General features: G+C 40.0%; 1 protein-coding gene across 1 annotated transcript; it reads left to right on the top strand.

Moving 5' to 3' along the window:
• The first annotated feature begins 762 nt into the window (after positions 1-762).
• On the top strand, positions 763-19,460 carry LOC118410321. The gene is made up of 22 exons (XM_035811906.1): positions 763-1,335; positions 2,258-2,305; positions 3,957-4,046; positions 4,859-4,921; positions 5,083-5,177; positions 5,823-5,898; positions 6,350-6,400; positions 6,602-6,646; positions 6,842-6,900; positions 7,096-7,277; positions 8,111-8,278; positions 9,269-9,587; positions 10,807-11,107; positions 11,339-11,460; positions 11,960-12,089; positions 12,816-12,968; positions 13,132-13,184; positions 14,380-14,449; positions 15,925-16,209; positions 16,765-16,932; positions 18,097-18,327; positions 18,885-19,460. Exons 1-22 carry the CDS (start codon positions 1,309-1,311, stop codon positions 18,918-18,920), a joined length of 2,772 nt encoding a protein of 923 aa, XP_035667799.1. The 5' UTR covers positions 763-1,308; the 3' UTR covers positions 18,921-19,460.
• The last annotated feature ends 291 nt before the right edge of the window (positions 19,461-19,751 follow it).

Below are 19,751 nucleotides of genomic sequence, written 5' to 3' on the forward strand. Positions count from 1 at the left end.
TACGCCTGCATTTGACTACTTACAAATAGACCATTCTATGCAAATATACTCAGATTCAATTTTTGCTCTATGTACACTTAGGACTACGTGAATCTTAAGTTAGGTGAGTAAACACCATTTTGCTGGTCAGAGCATGGGTAAATCCTACCTCCCCCCTTCCTGCAAGGTCAGGGAGTTAGGGTTGGGGTAGCCGGCTCGCAGCTCTGTGTACATAATATTAGTCCTGAAGACCCTAGCTTCAGTCACTTGCCTTTACTGGTTGTTGGATTGATGGTTCTACACTACCAAACTTCGGGATTTAAGAAATAGCTACTTTGACATGATTTCATGAAGTCACAGTTGTGCATTCAGTATTTCTTATGTGATAATGGCTCCAGATGAAGCGTACATGCGGTTGTACTTCTCAAGGAGGGGGGGTTTCGAAGCAGAATTTGCATTCTGATTCTGTAGGTTCAATGTATGGAAAATGTCCGAAAATGTCTAGAAGAAGTTCCTCATTATGTGTTTGATAGAATATGCACGCTTATTGTTATTTCTATCATCAAGCGTGTTATTGAGCATGTTCAACGATTCTCATTCACGGTAACGTGTTAAGAGGTGGGATGCCGATCTTTTCGTCAGTCACATTGATTAAAACTTATATGATATTACCGCCAAACCATATTTTGTCTGTTGTTACTGCGTGAGATACTGTGTGAGACTACCCTAGACATAATGGCCTTCAGAGGGAAACATAAAATACTTTTTCACGAAGTGAAAAAGAACACCTTAGGAGAACAAAAAGAACCCCCTGTTCCATATCTTAGCACCCCCCACGACGGGACCGGGCCGGGGTACCTGGCGTTAGTTAGACTGGGAATCTCATAAAGTCAGCGTAGCGTCCTCTCCCCTTGTCAAGGTAAATATGCCAATCACTTCCCTCACTTTATAATCCACATTTTTTCAATGGTTTGTATCTTAGCGACGATGACATCATGTGATATTTTTTTTACAGGATGTGGGTGAGCGCCTTACCCGACTTTCTTCTAGAAAGAGAAAAAAGTCGGGTAGCCAAATACAGACCATTGGGTCAACGGGATGAAGAGAAGGCAAGCGCTCATTATTTCAACCGTGTTTAATAACTTTTGTGTTTGGGAAAATGTCATGATGAGTATTATTGTCCTTTGAAATCCTGTTGCAAGTACCAAAAGCAAGACTAGAGTTTGTGCACAAAAAAAAACATTTTACTATAAACATTCTTCCCTATAGGTTGAACAGTTCTTCAGACATCCCCCCAAAAGCGTTTCCAAAACAGACTTGTCAACTCTGATGGACGAGGGATTGCTGTCTGACTATGTAAGTCACTTAAGTTTAGTTAACATTCTTTACACTGTACTTTTCCATTTGCGGTGTGGCACATGCGCTGATCACGCACCGGGCACGCTCTTGAAATTGTCACAAACTAGGAAAGGCGTGCAGGTGCGCGGAAGGAGTCAAACCGTTCTGTTGCCATTGGTTACGAGTGTAAACAATGCCCGCTACATCTTTACGCTACATCCCCTGGTCTTGTTGGGACGTTACTTGATACGCCGAGAACCATTCTGATTGGTCAATCAAGTCCCTCGTAAGGAGCGGCGAGTTCAATGACCTGCACAACGCGGGACACCGTGCTTGCTAAACCAGGCCGGCCTGGCTTGTAAACAAACCACAGCGGGATCTACTAAGGGGGACTGCGCCGCCTCTAATTGCCATTTCATACCTACAACAATTACGACTGTGATAAGAAATAAAGGTTCTCAATCATTACAAGTAGGATTTTTAAAAGATTTGTTGAGTAGAATACCTACCATAGAAAAACAACACAAACATCGTCGAGTGAACGCTCGAAATATTTGTTGCACTCAAAATATGATATTACCGTTGATGAAAATTAAACTTCTTTCAGAGATGTGGAAGATATTTCCCGATATTAAAAATGTGGACAGGCGGTACGCGATATGGCCTTTGGTAATAATTTCGTTAGTCGGGCCGCCGCATAGGAACGATTTTGGTTTGTTTGCTTGTTTGTTTGTATGTATGTGCACGCTCAAATTGCAGATGCACAGAGGCTGATGGTCCTTGAAAGGTTCATTCTTGTCACCTACGGACTTTGGCTGGGATATACAATACTTACATCTCCAAGTTACAAAGAACTTGAATTATCAAAAGTAGCAAATGCTAGTTAGGTTAAGCTAGGATACCTTTCTTATTTTGATTGATATCATATTGTTTTTGGCAGATCATTGATGTTTACCTGAAGGTGATCAAGATGTCGTGCAGTTCAGAGGTAAGGATCACTTACGATTCTAACTATCAATGATTTGATTTAGTAGTAATAAAAATATATTGTGTTAAATACTGTGCTAATTACCTGTGTTTTCATTTCAACAACGATTATAGAAAGCCTCTAGCCATCCTATGATCCAAACTTCGTTCTCCTGGTATAGTAATCATAATATTTGATTCATTGCTGTTATCATTATTTACAAACTACTAGAAGTATCATTTGGTAGGAGTGTCTGCTTGGAGATTAAGAATTTCCAACAACGGTATTCGCTCCACTGAAGTTTTCCCAAGTCTTTTGATCTGAAGCTCCGACCGCTCTTTAACGGCTTTGGGTGGGGTCCATCAATCAATTGTGATAGGTGTTGGTGCCACTCTGTCGAGGGAGAAATGAACAAAGACTGAAAGTGGGATTTCAGAAATGCAGCTCTGCTGGAAAAGGAATTTTGAAAACACGAAAGTATTTTTAGGACGTTCAAGGACTCTATATCTGTATACTAGAGAATGAAGGCCAGGGAACGCGCTAGCTTCTACACCATGAAACGTAGCGTCTGTTTACACACAAGATGTAACATTTGTATACATGTAGATAAAAGCTGCGCTTTCATTTGAGCTGTACACATGTATTTGATCGCGTTAACGTTCTGGCGATCGCCAACTGCTTTACCGGTCAATGACCTTAGAGTGTTTCGTTGAGGTATAGCAACAATATAAATGCTATCTAACCTCCTTGCTTGAAATACTAGTGCATGTATTAGCGTCCGAAGCGACGTAGATTTCACCAGTTTAGCGATGAATTCCGCGGTCAGGGACTAATATAAGCGTCCGAAGCGACGTAGATTTCACCAGTTTAGCGATGAATTCCGCGGTCAGGGACTAATATAAGCGTCCGAAGCGACGTAGATTTCACCAGTTTAGCGATGAATTCCGCGGTCAGGGACTAATATAAGCGTCCGAAGCGACGTAGATTTCACCAGTTTAGCGATGAATTCCGCGGTCAGGGACTAATATAAGCGTCCGAAGCGACGTAGATTTCACCAGTTTAGCGATGAATTCCGCGGTCAGGGACTAATATAAGCGTCCGAAGCGACGTAGATTTCACCAGTTTAGCGATGAATTCCGCGGTCAGGGACTAATATAAGCGTCCGAAGCGACGTAGATTTCACCAGTTTAGCGATGAATTCCGCGGTCAGGGACTAATATAAGCGTCCGAAGCGACGTAGATTTCACCAGTTTAACGATGAATTCCGCGGTCAGGGACTAATATAAGCGTCCGAAGCGACGTAGATTTCACCAGTTTAGCGATGAATTCCGCGGTCAGGGACTAATATAAGCGTCCGAAGCGACGTAGATTTCACCAGTTTAGCGATGAATTCCGCGGTCAGGGACTAATATAAGCGTCCGAAGCGACGTAGATTTCACCAGTTTAGCGTTAAGGGTAATTAGCCTCCATCGTAGTATAACAGAACATAGAAAGATGGATTTCCATGATATTTAGCATGCTGGTATCTTTGGGAAAGATGTACAATTAAGATGTAAATTATGCAATTTTGGACTTAATTTGCATACTTAATGACGAAAATCTATATTTTATGACTTGAGATACACTTTATAAATACAAATTATACAATATTTTTTTTTACATGTACTCCAAGGCTAACATTGACTACTTCGACTGTTCCGTATATGAGAGACTCGGAAGGGGAGACTTTGGCACGTTCAAAAGCCACCAGAAATCTCAAAAGGTATGTTTGATCTTGAAGTAAGACTGATGAAACACTACAATGTATGCTACAGTGGTTCGACCATCAGGAAGGCCTGTGTGTAAAATTAGACAGTTAGCATTGTGTCACACTTACCGATTCAGTACTTTACATTACATGTTCACACACTTTGTTATCACAAACTATAGTGAGGGCCTTTTCATTAGATAGGTTTAAACAACATTTGGAGTTAGATAGACAGGGCTTAGGTATTTCTAGCTGTTCGGACTGGTGCCAATGAATAACATACATAAAATCTTTGATTTTACCAAAGCTTCACAAACTGTGGACAGTTGAAAATGAGCCATTTTGAGAGAGACACTAAATATGGCCTATTACCTTCTTCAATTCTCGCACGTTGCAGAATGAAGTTATAGGATGAGATGTTACGCAGACGAAATAACTTTTTTGGCTCATTGTAACCCTTGTGAACATAAATCTATCTAAAAAGTGTCAGCTTCTTCTTTTTCCATAATCGTCATTTCCAATTTGCCATTTAGAGTATGGACAAGTGTGGAATTTCTTCAAAGTCATAGCCTGAGTACTGTTCATAGCTCACAGAGCAGATAGAAAGCTCTGTTTAATGCAGTTTGGAGCAAAAAAAGTCAGTTTTAAAAACTTTTTACAAGGGCGTTACCTTTTCTTTAAAATAAAATCACCTATCCAAACTATCTTATAATCAATAAAAAGCCACTGAGATTAAAAGCAGATCAATTGTCATGAGATTGTGCAAGAGCAGGCTTCTACTGTACAATGCATGTATCTTAGAAGTAACTAATTCTCTTATGTTCCAGGACATACATGACAGTGACCTACTTTTCCTGCCTGTCCATGAGGCAAGCCACTGGGGGCTTCTGGTATGTCATTTTTAACCTCGAATACATTTACAATAAGTGCTCTAACACAGCATGCGCATTCAGCTTTACTCCAAAGTATTTGACTCATGCAATGTCTCTCTGTTGACAAAAATGCAGACATGTAAATTTGAACCGCTTGGTCATTGGTTAATGTTCTGCAGGTATTCTACCCGAAGAGGAAGACAGTTATTCTTCTCGATTCATTCCAGACTCCCAGCTCCGGCATTGACAAGCACGTAGCGTTTGAAAGAGCAAGGTAAGTGTGTTTTTATACCATCAGTTTTTAAGGATTTTCAACTTGTGACCACATTCACATGTACCTGAATGGCAATCATTTCTTACTTTTGTGTGTTACATTTGCTTGATCATGCTCTGCTATATCTGTTAGTACATCTTGGCATTGTACCTCTAATATCTTACTTTATCAGGGCTAATCATTTACTGTTGAATCCTACTTAATGCAACCATGTAATATGTACACTAACCTAAAGGTATAATAGTATGTGTTCCCAAGAATATATGGCCAATTCTGAATTTTCTTCTCTCGGCAAACAACAACAACAACAACAAACTAATACATTACATTAGTATAAAGTAGGAACATTGTATTCAGATTTCCTGAACAGTGTCACGTATTTGCCTTTACACAATGACCTGTGGCAAAAAGGTCACAGCTGCTCTTAGCAGTGATTTACTAAATGTAAATTTTGCTGAAAAAAAGGAGACATTCTGTTTATGATTGCGGTAATAATATCCCATGTACATGTACATTTATGTAGGTCAGCCTTGGCCAATGGGCTTTCTGCCATTGGTAATGTTGTTGCTTTAGAAACTTTTTACTCAGTAACTGTGACAGTAAAGGATGCAAGAAAGAGTTCCCATTATTTTTCTTTTTGTTTAGACGCTTGTTGACCTCCTACTCGCCAAATGCAGAACTGAGCTGGGAGTCGTGGGAATTCTATATGCCCCCTGCTGATGTATGTAACACCTTTATATTAAGCATACAGCTAAACCAATTTTAAAATAAATGAGTTAATAGTGTGAGAACAAATATAAAGTTCAAGTTCTGTCCACGTCAATCTTGTGTTTCACTCCACAGGTTTCAAATTTTGTAAGCAATAGGCTTTTAATAGGCTTCTGTCAGTTTACATTAATAGCTGTATGCCTATTGACTACTTAATTTAATTCAATAATGTTTATCTTTTCTGCATGACTTCAGTTTGTTCTGGATTCAGTTTGACACTGTCACAGACAGATTTTGGAAATTTGTTTATTAACAGCATTTATAGCATACAAAGCGTTACACAGTTGTTTAGTTACTTTAGCTACAGTCAGAAATGACCTTAGTGTGAGATTTGGGATTTAAAAAATGCAATGTCATCCAAATGGATAATTGTTTTTTAACAAGTGGTCTTCTCTTTTGAACAGGAAATACCTCAGCAGACAAATGGCAGTGACTGCGGTGTGTTTGCTTGCCAGGTTTGTGTAATAAAATTCTTTATGACTCAGATACTTTAAGAAGTCAAGAAAGTATCATTTCTTAGCCAAGTTCAAAATATGACTTGCTGAGATGCTGGTATTATAGCACTGCATCCTTCAGGTCGATAAATAAATGAAATATGATAAAACATTGTCCAAATTTGTTTTGTGATCGTCATTATCTTTCTTTTTAATTTCCAGTATGCATCACACCTTGCGTGCAATTTACCGTTGCACTTTTCACAGGTGAGATTTCTTCGACTCAATATCTTTTTGTGTACTGTGGTCTTAAACAATTACAAAGTACCTTTGCATCCTGATAGTGATTTTTAAACTATAGACCATTAAATAGGAAAGTAAAGATGTGCTGTGTTGGATCTTTATAAGGATGTAAAACTTCTTGTATACAATGATTGATTTTGAATATTCTTATTTTTCTAGGTGGCAATACCTAACATCCGCATGTGGATGGTGCTGGAGATATGCACTGCATCACTAAGGTATCAAATTTTACACAAACCATTACAGGGTTAAATCAAATTAAAACTTGACTGTCCACTACTCTAAAAAATATACATTGCACTTGTGTACTTGCATCAGCAGAAGTTGAAGAAAAGTCAATTTTAATGCTTTACATTTTGATGATCAAACACCCTCCACAACATTAAGGTGTACTCAAGGTGTTTTTGTCTTAGGGAGGATCGTGTGAAAGTAACTGCAAAGAAGGCAATATCATCAAAGACCACCAGGGAGACTACAACACCATCATCAGTTGCTAAACACAGCCGGCAGTTTTTCTACAGCAACGAGGACACAGATGAAGGAGATCCAGACAAAGATGGAGAGGAAGAGATTGGAGAGGAAGCTGAGACTCAAGGTGAAAGTCCTCTTATTTGCAGCCTTATCAGCATCGTCTATCAGCGAAGGATAGCAAACTTAGCTATGAATAGGGTTGTTGATTTTAAATGGGCAAGAATCCTTAGCAGGACCCATTGAAGAGGTGGTACTAAATTACCAGGTATCAATTCTTTGATAAATGTGGTAAACCTCAATGAATTAGATCAAGGAGGTTAAATACAGACAGATATATAGATCAAGGAATCAATATGAATCTTTTTCTGGCTAGCGCTAACAGTCCAAAGTCGCGTCAATAATCAATGTGAATGTGAATTGATTGTAATTCAAAATTCAACCCCTGTCACAAAACAAGATTTTAGGATCAGGTCTGTTTGGCGCCAAAACTGAGTACCCAAATTTCGCGCCTTTTCGTATAATAGATTAGCCTAGGCATTCTTGTAAACAACACCCGCTCCTAGTTTCCAACAGACTCTATAAACTTGTTGAAAATAATAATTAGTAGATGTTGGTGAAGCAGACTGAATAATAGACCAGATGAACTAGCCAGTCATATGACATACATAAGTGAAACTAGAAATTGTTTGGGCCCATTTCTTCTATTTTCCAAGCAACCTATATCCAGTCTGTTAGAGATATTCTCGCTGATAACCACATGTGAGCGAGGCTCATCAGTTGGAGCAAGATACTCAGGCAGCCAGGCTACTAATGGGGCATGTCAAGCGTAATTTGTTGCAGCAGTGCTAGCCTTGTATCACTCAAACGTGTTACTTATATCTAAGACAAGTGACAAAAGTGAAGACAATCACGTGAATATTGGAATTCTAATTAGAATTCCCTAATGTGCAAAATTAGGTCAGAACGTGTACGACTTCGAAGGAGAGGCAACAAGACCAAAGGCCCACAGGAAGACTGCATCTTATCCGGTTGATGAACACAGATGGGGCTTTTTCGTGAGCAGCCAGGACACTGATGAAGAGGAAGATGGAGATGAAGAGACTGAAGAGGAATATCTGAATGAAGGTAAACCTTCTAATACGTCAAGACTGACATTTAAGATCCAAGCAGTCAATATACTGGCTGCGCTTTTATTCTTTGTGGAGGGAGGCGGATAAAGAAATCGTGGCCACAGCTGTAGAGTTAGACACCCGACCGAAACCTCTGCTTGGAAAATAATTCCTAATACTACCAGCGTGATCAAGTTGAAAAATTAAGGGAACGGAAACAGCACATCTTGTAACGTACAGTATTTGATACATTCGATAGTCACTTTTAGAAGAAACTTATCATTCCGTTAAACGATTTTCCTGCAAATTGCCCAGCGGTAGCCTAAATGAATCGCACATAAATCGAACTATTTGCTTTCTGCGAGGAACGCCTTGTCTTACCTCGTCCTCGTACAAGAGGTTATGGGAGGTTCATTGTAGATGATATCCCAGGCGATATCACGAGCCTTACTACTACATGAACGATTTTGTAAGTGAAGAACAAGCTCGACCTTCCAGCGATCAAGAAGTGCAACGATGTGACAGGTGTATTGAATACTAGTACTTTCCAAGCAGAGGTTCGGCTCCGGCTGTTTTTTGTATGTGTTTGTATGTGTTTGTATGCGTTTTAGTCAGTCTTTCTGTTTTCTACTGATTTCTTTTTGTCTGTCGGTCGGCAGATATGAACAAAACTACTAAATAGAAAGCCTGACAAAAACGCCAAAACCGAACCTCTGCTTGGAAAGTAGGTATGACACAGTTACATCTCCAAATATATGACTCTAGCCCTCTGTGTAAAACGTCACTTAGCAAGCTCTATCCCTGCTGGGAGCTGACCTAGATATCTTATCACTGACCGGTCATCAGTGGTCTGTTACCTCATAGTTCAACTATGATACAACACATTTTCTTGTTAGTTCAAGAGGATCCAATACATGAATATATGAATGACCATTGCTTGGGTTTTCTGCTAAGCCGAAAATACCGTGAGAAGTTAATGAATTTTTACTTTCCTATAACGTTGCAGGTGTACACACAGAGACGAGAAGTAGACGGGAGAAGCTGTTGAGCAAAAGCTCCATTGCAGACATGCTACACAAGTGCATGAAGACAGCCGTACCCTGTTGTCGGAACAGATGCGTCACCAAGTTTGACCCTGATAAAATCCTCACCTGCCGACACGACATGTTGGATCGTGGATCAGGACGGGGTCAGTACATCCTAGACATGATGAAGGCAGCTGACAGGCGCGGTGACGGCCAAGCCAAGATCACCTCCTTCCCATGCCAAGGCCATGCTGTGTGCGGGAAGGCCTGGTACCTGCTCCATGGTATCAGCAGAAGCAGGTGAGACCATCACCGGTGTAACCGGTGTCATTTTTCTCAGTTCTTGTTGTTCGTCCGTCGGCATCTACTATCATCCAGTACCATAGTACCGCCACTAATCATGATACCGCCAAATAAATCAGCGATGAATTTAATGAGATCTACTACTGCATATACAGTTATTTTGGAGGTAAGCACAATTCAGACATCAACGTGTTCACATTTTCAAAAAGGCTTCGGTAACGATGCATTAGAAGACAACAACTTGAACAAGGCCTAAGTTTTCAGACTTTTTCGGGGCAGGCGAGCACACTGTCAAATTCATTGCCAGATTTGTAGATCATAATCACACGTGCTCACGGATGTATAATTTAGAGCATTTAGAGATGAAGGTGAACCGAGCTGATAATGCGGCTTGAAGTGGCCACAAATCAAACAAGAGTCTGAAAACTCAAACCTGCATGAAATATTTTTGTGATGGTGCGCCTGGCAAAATTATTCCATCATTGTTCTTATATATCTACCTGGTAAATGGTGAGATCAAAAACTTCACCTTTCTAGTGACCTCACCATTTCCTTTCTATTTCCTACTGTTACACCTGCACCTGGCACATATCCCTAATGTGTATATATTAGTTCATTCCATAAAGAGGTGACAGGGATGGTTACAGTTATTCTTTCTACTTAGTTGTGGATCTGTGCAGCGATCAGCTTCATATCCCTAATGTGTATATAGTGATTCACATGTCCTAATGTCCATTGCCCAGATGCCTATCAGTTACTGGGACCACTCTACTTAAAAAAGTAAAATATTTAAATATGTAAATATTTAAAAAAAACCCACATAACTGCAGCAAACTTCTAATGCGCGCTATAGCACAATGGCTCACACATTCTATCCCCATAGCAAAGGAAATCGCAATCCATCCGGATGTTCTAAAGATATCGGTCTGGAATCACAAAGATCCCTACCAAAATCAAGACCTGCTTTTTTCAAGCAGGTGACAATATATGTCTACATACCATAAAGCTAGCAATGCAGGTATAGAGGCTAGCGTGATCAGGAGTAATAGAAATACGCATCATAGCCAAGAGCTTATTACTGCTGTTCTGACGACAGCTGAGTTTTGACTCAGTCTTTACTTATCAAGAACTTTAATTGATAAAGTCAGATAAACTTGACACATTGCAATGTTGGTATATGGCTGTCAGTTTAATCTTGTTTCTTTCAACCTTGCAGTTTCTATGAATATCTACAAGATTACTTGAAAGGGAAAAGAACAGTGCGTCACGGGAACACTGGCATCTTGCGCCGTAGCCCTTCGTACTGTCTTGCATCTGTATGGCTTGGCGAGTTTGCGGAGCGCTACGGCGACAAGATGCCAGACAAGATCGCAATCAACTTGCCATCAACGATGACAAAGATTGAAGTATACCAGAGGTACAGAAAAAGTCGGGGTGTTGACATGCTGAAGCCCATCGCCATGTCAACATTCAATGGGATGTGGATTGATGAATATCCTGACCTAAAAATCCCCGAGGTACAGTTATTATGCTCTCATTGCTTACTTTATAGTGAATTTTGTACAACATGCACGTTTTCTGAAGGTGTACTCATATCATAGTTAGACATCTGCTCATTTCCTGTTCAAAGAAATCTGTAACCAGATAAAATCTGTTGTTGGTAACCTTTCCAAAAGGAGAAGTAGTAGTAGTAGTTGTTGTTGTTGTTGTGCGCCCTTTACTCAACATAAGTATCCGCCTTGTTTCAGACAAGCCGCCTAGGAATTTGCGACGTCTGCAAGGATCTGCGGACAGCGCGAGGTGAAGCAACAACAGCTGAGCAGAGGGAGGCTATCGATAATGACTTGCAGCTCCATAATGACCTACAGATGTAAGTTGACCTTCTCCTGGAATTTTTACTAAGTCGACATACCCATTATATCTTGTCATCCTGTCCTTGTCAAACGATACATGATAGATCAAAAGTCTCTAAAGTAGTCATTTTTTCACTGATAAACTAAAAGCTGACACTGATTTCAGTGCAACGTGTTCTTGCCTTCTTATATATTACAATTGTAATTGAATGTAAACTTTGTATTGGCATTAATCATAAATACCAATACTGCAAACATGGATTAACCTCTCCCCGTTACCCGATTACATGTAGGTCCATCTCAATTAGGTCCCTCCTCGCCTCACCCAGTTATTTGTGACTCTGTCACACCTACCCAACCTCACCCCTCCAATTAAAATCAGGCTGTTAATTGGTTCCCATTATCACCTTAAGACATACTTGTACACCTGGTGCGAGTTACAACAGAAATGTGTTGTGTCTGGTTGACACATCTATAGTACATATTTTGACACACTTAACAATTAACTGTACACAGGATGGAGAGACGGGTGTACTGGGGGAAGGTACACAGGTCCCTCGATGATCCCTCGGCCTATCTCTCCATAATCATCGACGGTATGGACCAGAACAAAACGGCCATCCCACATTTTGTCCAAAAAACGAAGGTACGTCAATATTCCGGATTCTTGTCATTACATTGGTAAAATGGACACATTCAAGTCATTTGATAGAAAATATAAGATTTGGCATTGAATGTCCACGTAATCTAGACCTCAGGCTAACGATTGTGTGCTAGGAAATAGACCGCGTCTTTCATAGTTTTCATGCAGACCCCATGCATGCTGGATCGTACTCACCATCATGAATCTGTTTGCTGTTTCATTATTGTGATGGAATTAGTTTGGCTTTAGGTTTTGATGGCGGCCGGGGCGGCTGTTTAGGACTTGATTCAGAAGACATGTCAGGGTTCTAGCTAGGATTTCATTTTAGCGTAGTGGGAATGGCATGGTAGCAAAGCGATTAATCAGGAGATTGGTGTGAAAGGGGGGTCTTGGTCCTTCCACAGTGAGATTTGAAGATGTAGAGTTAAAAATAGAATTTTGGGGTCAGTTTTGAGTAGCATATCATCATTTTTCATTGTTCAGACATTTATTTGTCATTGTTGAACAAGCAAATGATAGCAAAGCACCATTACACTAGTTAAAAATTAGCGTAGTGGCCCTTATTTTAGCGTAGGGGTCACAAATTTTAGCGTAGTGGACCACTACGCCAAAATGCACTAGCTAGAACCCTGCATGTGAGTCACGTGATCTCACATAGTAACGTCTACACATTATCCTTCAATGGTCCTAATGGCATTATTTATGCATATTGTCATAATTATGTTTCAGGAGTCAGAGAAGTGGAAGCTGAAGACGCACGTAACAGGTGTCCTAGTCCATGGCCTGGGCCAGGCATTTGCCTACATCGATAACTTGCGCTGGCCACACGACAGCAACTTGACGTGTAACGTCTTGCTGGCCACCCTAAGGATGGTGTCTAGGGTAAGTGGAACAAAACAAAATTTATTGGTATTGCCCACAAAGTAAAAATGTTGTTTGTAATCGCATCTGTTTTGCAACAGTAATGTATCACTAAAGTATAATATAGATCATGTTTCCAAATATAAATCTATGACAGAACACTGCATTATGACTTTTCTTGCAGATGTACGACAACAAGCTGCCAGCAACACTATTTCTCCAGATGGACAACTGCTGGTATGTCAATCATATTTCTACTGATAACTTATTCTAGCTCGACAATTTCATAGTACTGTTGAATGTAGAAGTGTGTACACTGCGGCAATGTTGCATAATTGTCAAAGACACCAAACCGATGATTAACTATTTCTTAACAGATATAGGTTCAAAATGGACTGAACTCTGAACTGAACTGATAGTGTGTAGCATGAATCACACATCAGTGCTGTATTCTCGGTTACATTGTTATGCTGTTTGGTCACATGACAAGTGAAGAAATGCAGCTGGCGGTATGCTAATGACATATGGTCTCATAACACAGTATTTATCCGTGACCCCCGTCCAAAGTAGTTCGGGTTAAAATAGTACATCGCGGTACTTGCAAAGGCCGTATTTATTCTTCCGTGCACGACAGCGAGGTGGAATCTATGGTGAATTGTAGAGGAATACATCGGTGTTCATACTGTATAAGTTGGATTACGTCGCTTTTTCGGCCGGCGGGAATTTGCGCCTTGATATGTTACCGGCACTTCCTGTTCGCCGCCTGCAGTTCCATGACCTCCGCTGGGGGTCAAATCAAAGTGTCTGTTATAGAAAAACGAGCCGGCAAATCTATGCTCATCTTCAGATATTTTGTAGCTTGTACCCTCAACTTCAACATACTAAATTCTTGTGAATTGTATCTATAGGTTTTGAGTCGTCGAACCACCTCACTTAACCATGTAAATCCCCATACCAGAAAAACTGTGTTCTGAGACCTTATGCGCGCTTGAATCCATTTGTTCTGTGGCGCACGAGGTCGCTTGTAAAACTATTTCCATTGCCAGTTCACAAACTGCGGAGAATAGGGGCACTGGGGGAGACTTTGCCATATGTTTCACAGAACTACTCACATTGTCTTTTGAGCCTCCGTTGTGTCACAGAGGTTGGTGGAAAGGTCGATTGATAATAAACGGATGACAGGAAAAGGCCACGATTGTTTCCACCAACCTCTGCTTGGAGAGTAGATTACACATGCTATTTATCATTGGTATCAACTTTGGTGGATTTTCCCTTGTCTAGTGACACAGTGCTGTAGGATTCATGTAAAAAGATCCCTATCATGCATCGCATTTGTCCAGCTAGTTCAAATGCCCATGTTTTCTTATATTGTGAAAACTCTCTGAAAAGCATTTTCATAGATTCTGAAGAGCTTTCTTTTTTGTTTTGACAGGAGGGAGTGCAAGAACAAGTTTGTCTTTGCTTTCCTAGGCTACCTGGTGATCAGGGGAATATTCAAAGAGGTCAGTAAACATCGCACAATATTTAACACTATGCCCAACTTCAAAGTTATTTCTAACACTCAGTTGTACCCTGTCCTACCATATCATTTACCCTATCCAGATTGGGGGGCCGGGGGTTGGGGCTAAAAGTGCCTGCGCTAACTTTGACTTCTATAGCTCCAAAACGGCTTGTGCCAGAACAACTAAGTTAAACATTTATAATTAAATATTCATAAATTATGCTAATGAGATGACGTAATTGGTCAAAATCCAAGATGGCCGACAATATCGTGATGAAAGTATAACAAGCTTATTTTCACTCAGATTTCATCACTACTTGGTAATTTCTTACAGAAAACATTCGTGTGAACGTTTTTAATCCATTTTCATGGGGTTTTAGCGTTATATGTTGAAAAAAAAGTATCATGAAAAATTTAAGGTTGATAATCCAAGATGGCGGATAGCTTAACTACAGATGACGTCATTCTATGACGTCATTTGACGTCGTTGCGTCGGCTTTTGACAACAGTGTCTTATAACACTTAAATATTAATAAGAAGCCTTTATTGGTAACTTTTTGAGTGAGATATTTAGGTATTATGGGAATTCCCCGTTTTAGCCAAAACATCAATTAATTCTATCATCAATTCTATAGACCTCCTACCCACCTTCACTTCTCGCATGGTCCCAGATTCCCAGCAATCCATCTCACTAGACTTAGACTTAACTTCGGTCAGTTAAATTTCCACCTGTTCCAACATAAATGTGTAAATAGTCCTATGTGTAAATGTGGCCACCCTAACGAATCAACTATACATTATTTTCTACACTGTCCTCTATACAATGATGCAAGACTTGATATGTTGTCATCTTTAACCACTATGTTCATGCAGGGTATCTTACCATTTGACCCAAGACACACCACTGAAAATATTTTATGTTCAACCTTACTCAGGGGAAACCCAGTACTATCTACCATTCAGAACTGTCATTTATTTGATGTTGTATTTAAGTTCATCAAACAGACAGATCGTTTTAGCTGAACCTTATTTGATTATTTCTAAGTTTGTTTATCAGCCATATGTCACTCTGTTGTTTGATTCCTTGTTTATTTTCATGTAGTTATGTCTTGTGTTCAATAGACAGGTTGTTTAAGTTGATTTATAACCTTATTTGATTACTTCTAAGTTTGTATGCCAGCTACACGTCACTTTGTTATTTGATTCCTTGTTGTTTTATTTCATGTCGTTATCATTATCTCTTGCCTTTGTTATTTAGCGTTTTGTAGTCCTGTATGTGTGTCTTTATTTTGTTTATGTACATGAGGAGAAGACCTCGATAAGCAGGGTCTGCTTTCCGTCTCATCCTCTTTAAAGAACTGTGAATAAAAAAAAAAAAAATTTACAAAAAAAAAAAAAATTTACAAAAAAAAAAAAAAAAATTTACAAAAAAAAAAAAATTAATGACGTCATAATTGTTTTATCATTCTACAACAGGTGCAGGTGGGCTATCTCCTTGTCGGACACACACACGAAGACGTAGATCAATTCTTCAGTAAGATAGCGCACACGCTGAACAAAAAGCGGGACGCTACAACAGTTGAGGAACTGATGCACGCCATTGGCCAAAGCTTTCCCAATGTCAAGGCCTGGGAAATGGACGCCCTCCTGGACATCAAGGCCTTCCTGGGTGATGTCAGCAATGACATGGAGCAGCACAGTTGCCCCCATCTCTACCGGTTCACCGCAGATCATGAGAAGAAGCTCATCACTGAGTACAAGGTATATGATTGTCTGTTACATTTGTAAATATATACTTCCCAAATCTTGGTGTCATAAGCTATCAAACTATGCTAACGTCTTGGGTCCTATTCCCACCCCATGCCTAATCCCAAACTAGTCAGAATGAGGGCCCATTTATAATACGGGCCCGTAACAGTTGACTAAGCTAATTTCTTGAAAACCCAAGAGTAAAAAAAAAGCATAAAGTTCATAAGCACCAACAACCAACGCTTGAAAATTTGCTTACCCTTTACCGCTCTGAAAGGTTGATGAGCAAACAGCTTGCGTCAACACGGCAGAATTATTTAGTGTAAAATACGTAATATCCTGCATTACACCACATGTATGAACAGTGATAGTCAAACTTTACACCTTTGATATGCCATTAGCCTGGTAGTGTCTTTCTTGCTGAATAATTGTGAATGCAGTTCCTGTGGTTCAAAGGGGTCCTTTAAAGCATCGCCTATAAAGGCAGAACGTTTTTGAAGGTTGACTACGATTTTATGGCTTTGTCATTACAGTTTATGCACACTGATATTATCTATCTTTTTAAAGAACTATGCATCTGATGATGGGTGGCGGCTGCCAAGAAACAACGAAGTCCGTCTGGTAGAGCAACTTCCTCCAGCTGGCTCCAAACCAGACCTGCTCGCTCCGAGGATGGAACGGCTGGAGATTAACCAGTTTGAAGCTGGAGTCACAGCGATGTGGCAAAATGGGAAGGTAAATTAAAGACGAGTTCCTTCAAGTTTCAAGTTTAGCGCAAAATCTTCTTGTTGCATGCATGAAGTTGAGCGTAATAAGTTTGCTATCAAAAAAGTAGCCTACAGCATGTGCATGAAATATGCAAGTGGTGTCCCTACCTGTGCAGGTATTGGAATAGGTGCACGTCGGAGCTTCTTAAGCATGGCCCTAAAGTGTTACTAAGGGGGCCTTATTTACGTGACGTCATCACCCCTGCGCATCATGCGCATCAATCTTGGGGTCCCATCAATGCAGCAAAGTTTCACGGTGTCCGAAGGTCTCATTATGTCTGAGGAAAGTGAGGTTTTTGTCCTGTTTGACTATGCAAAGAGCATCCTGAAGCAAATTCACGTCCTATTTTCAACACAAAAAAATCGGACAGAGATGACCAATCTTTGATCAGTGAGCCGAGGAAAAGTTTGATCCAGTCTCAAAACACGGCAACAGCAACATCGGGGTCTAATTTGATATTGTATCTTATTTTCTTCTGGGAACAACTTTCTACACATAATCAGTTCAAAGCGCAAAAGTTTCTAGATTTACAACCACATAGTATGTGGATAAGTAAAAATTGTAGGAGGAGATTTAGTTATGATCGGGAATGCTCGACATTCAAAATATCTCGAAAGGTGAACGACCCTGTGTCTCATGCAAGGAAGGGACGTGCTGCGGCTGTACAGTTGGGTTTGGTTTCTGTTGTGCACATATATCATGTACTCTTGTTTGATAGATATACATCACAGCTGGGAAGTACTGTCATTGAAATCCACTTCTCTTTCTGAGTTCTCACAGCAGGAATGGTATTTCCCTTCATAGACTTTACCGCGTTATTACGCAAGAATCTCGAAACAAATACTGTTACTCAATTTGTGAGCGCTTTACCAGTGCTGAACCAACATAAAAAACTAGACATTTTGAAGGTAAATGGTGCATTAATTTTACTTCTTACCGAGAGCTGCCCATTTCCAGGGGCCAACCCCAAAAAAACGACAGTCACTCGGTTTTCTAGGGTTGGCTATGCAAACTGGAAACACTGCATTCTTTCTTAGGCTTAATCATGAGGACAACGTGGTCAATATGGTCAGTTTCTGTCTGGAAGGATGCTTGGTTAGACATATTAAAAGTGTAGTTCCTTCATTCCAGTTGACAACGATGCAGAAGATGGCGCTGGATGCCTACACGGCGAAACAGACTGGGTCTGCGGAATACATGGAGTTGAACAAGAAGAGAATCGTTGATACCCTGTGGCCAGAGGCACTTATGCAGGCTTGGGCACAGGACAGGCCAACGCCACCCCCACAGCTGACACAGCAGGACAGAAACCGGATTGACAACCTGTACAGAAGCTACAATAAAAGCAAGAAGACCAGTGAGGTACAGAATTCTCTCTCTCTCTCTCTCTGATACACACCAATAAAAAAAAAAATAGCTGCCAAATAGCCACATTCAAAACATATCTACATCACCTTCTTTACAATAGCATTGAATTCCCGTTTTATTTCCCTACAAGCTATCAATACCACTGGTTTTTGAATGAATCACTGATAGCAGGCAATACTCTTTCTTCTCACCAGCTTGTTATTCACATGTATTATGGCTAGCCTGGTAACCCATTGACATAGTTTGGTAAAGGTCAGATTGGTATTTCAAAGTGAAACATTACAGAGGCGAGTAGAAACAGTCTCCAACACCAAACCTGGACAGTCAGATCAGAAACACAGCACCACCAACCGTTACTCCAAAAGCTCGGAGGCACTGGCATAGTCAGTTTGGCAGGTAGGACTTGAACTCCACTGTTACAAAAGAACTTGACAGGCCTTGTGTCCCAGACAGAAATGCATTATGATTGTTAGTACATGTATACTGTGCCACACTGTTGTATGTACATGTAGTTCTTGCTTGTAACAATCTGTATTCTCTTTTCCATATAGCCGAAGCTTAAGAGGAAGAAGAAGAAAACAGGATGAGTTACTGGATCTTGCACTAACTTCAACCATGTCCCCCCATCTTCTTCTAAGCTTGACTGACAGTAACTGCAGTCTCTTCAGCCTTTCTTCATACGGTAGTTCCCTAAGTCCTGCTTTGTTACCCATGCTGTACTTTTTCAAGGTGTAATACTACTACTAGTTCAAGATATTGTGTCGAAACGACATTGAACTACAAGAAGTGCATTTGCGTATGTTGTGTTTTCTTTTTTTTCTATTGCAATCTCAGCTTTCATTGTAAATATACATTAGTCAACATTAGTTGTGAATAGTACTATTGTTGTAACTAGTACAAGTGCTATTTGTTACTTAGTAGTTCAAGATATTATGTCGAAGCGATATCGAACTTACTACAAGAAGTGTGTTTGTGTACGCTGTATTTTCTTTTTTTTCTATTGCAATCTCAGCTTTCATTGTAAATATACATTAGTCAACTTTAACATTGTGAATAGTACTAGTGTTGTAACTAGTACTAGTGTTATTTTTGACTTAGTAGTTCAAGATATTGTGTCGAAGCGATATTGAACTTACTACAAGAGGTGCATTTGTATATGTTGTATTTTCTTTTTTTCTATTGCAACCTCAGCTTTCATTGTAAATATACATTGATGTTATGTGTAATTCTTTAACCCACAGTTCAGGACTTTATTGTGCAGGTTGAGACTACTTGTAAACAGAAGTTCAGAACCCTGAAAAAGCCTCATCAGTCCATCTGAGTAACCATGTTTGATACGGGAATACGTGTACATGTATGTCACTTGAGTGTTTTGACTCAGAGGTATGTGACGAGAAGTTGCTATTTCTTCACATTGT

The sequence above is a fragment of the Branchiostoma floridae genome, chromosome 2, assembly GCF_000003815.2.
Source record: "Branchiostoma floridae strain S238N-H82 chromosome 2, Bfl_VNyyK, whole genome shotgun sequence".
Lineage (NCBI taxonomy): Eukaryota > Metazoa > Chordata > Leptocardii > Amphioxiformes > Branchiostomatidae > Branchiostoma > Branchiostoma floridae.

Coding starts and splice junctions, on each gene's coding strand:
- LOC118410321 (XM_035811906.1), top strand. CDS start 1,309: ATGGACGAGGGATTGCTGTCTGACTAT. Junction 9,588..10,806: donor CATGGTATCAGCAGAAGCAG/GTGAGACCATCA, acceptor TCAACCTTGCAG/TTTCTATGAATATCTACAAG. Junction 18,328..18,884: donor AAAGCAAGAAGACCAGTGAG/GTACAGAATTCT, acceptor TTTTCCATATAG/CCGAAGCTTAAGAGGAAGAA.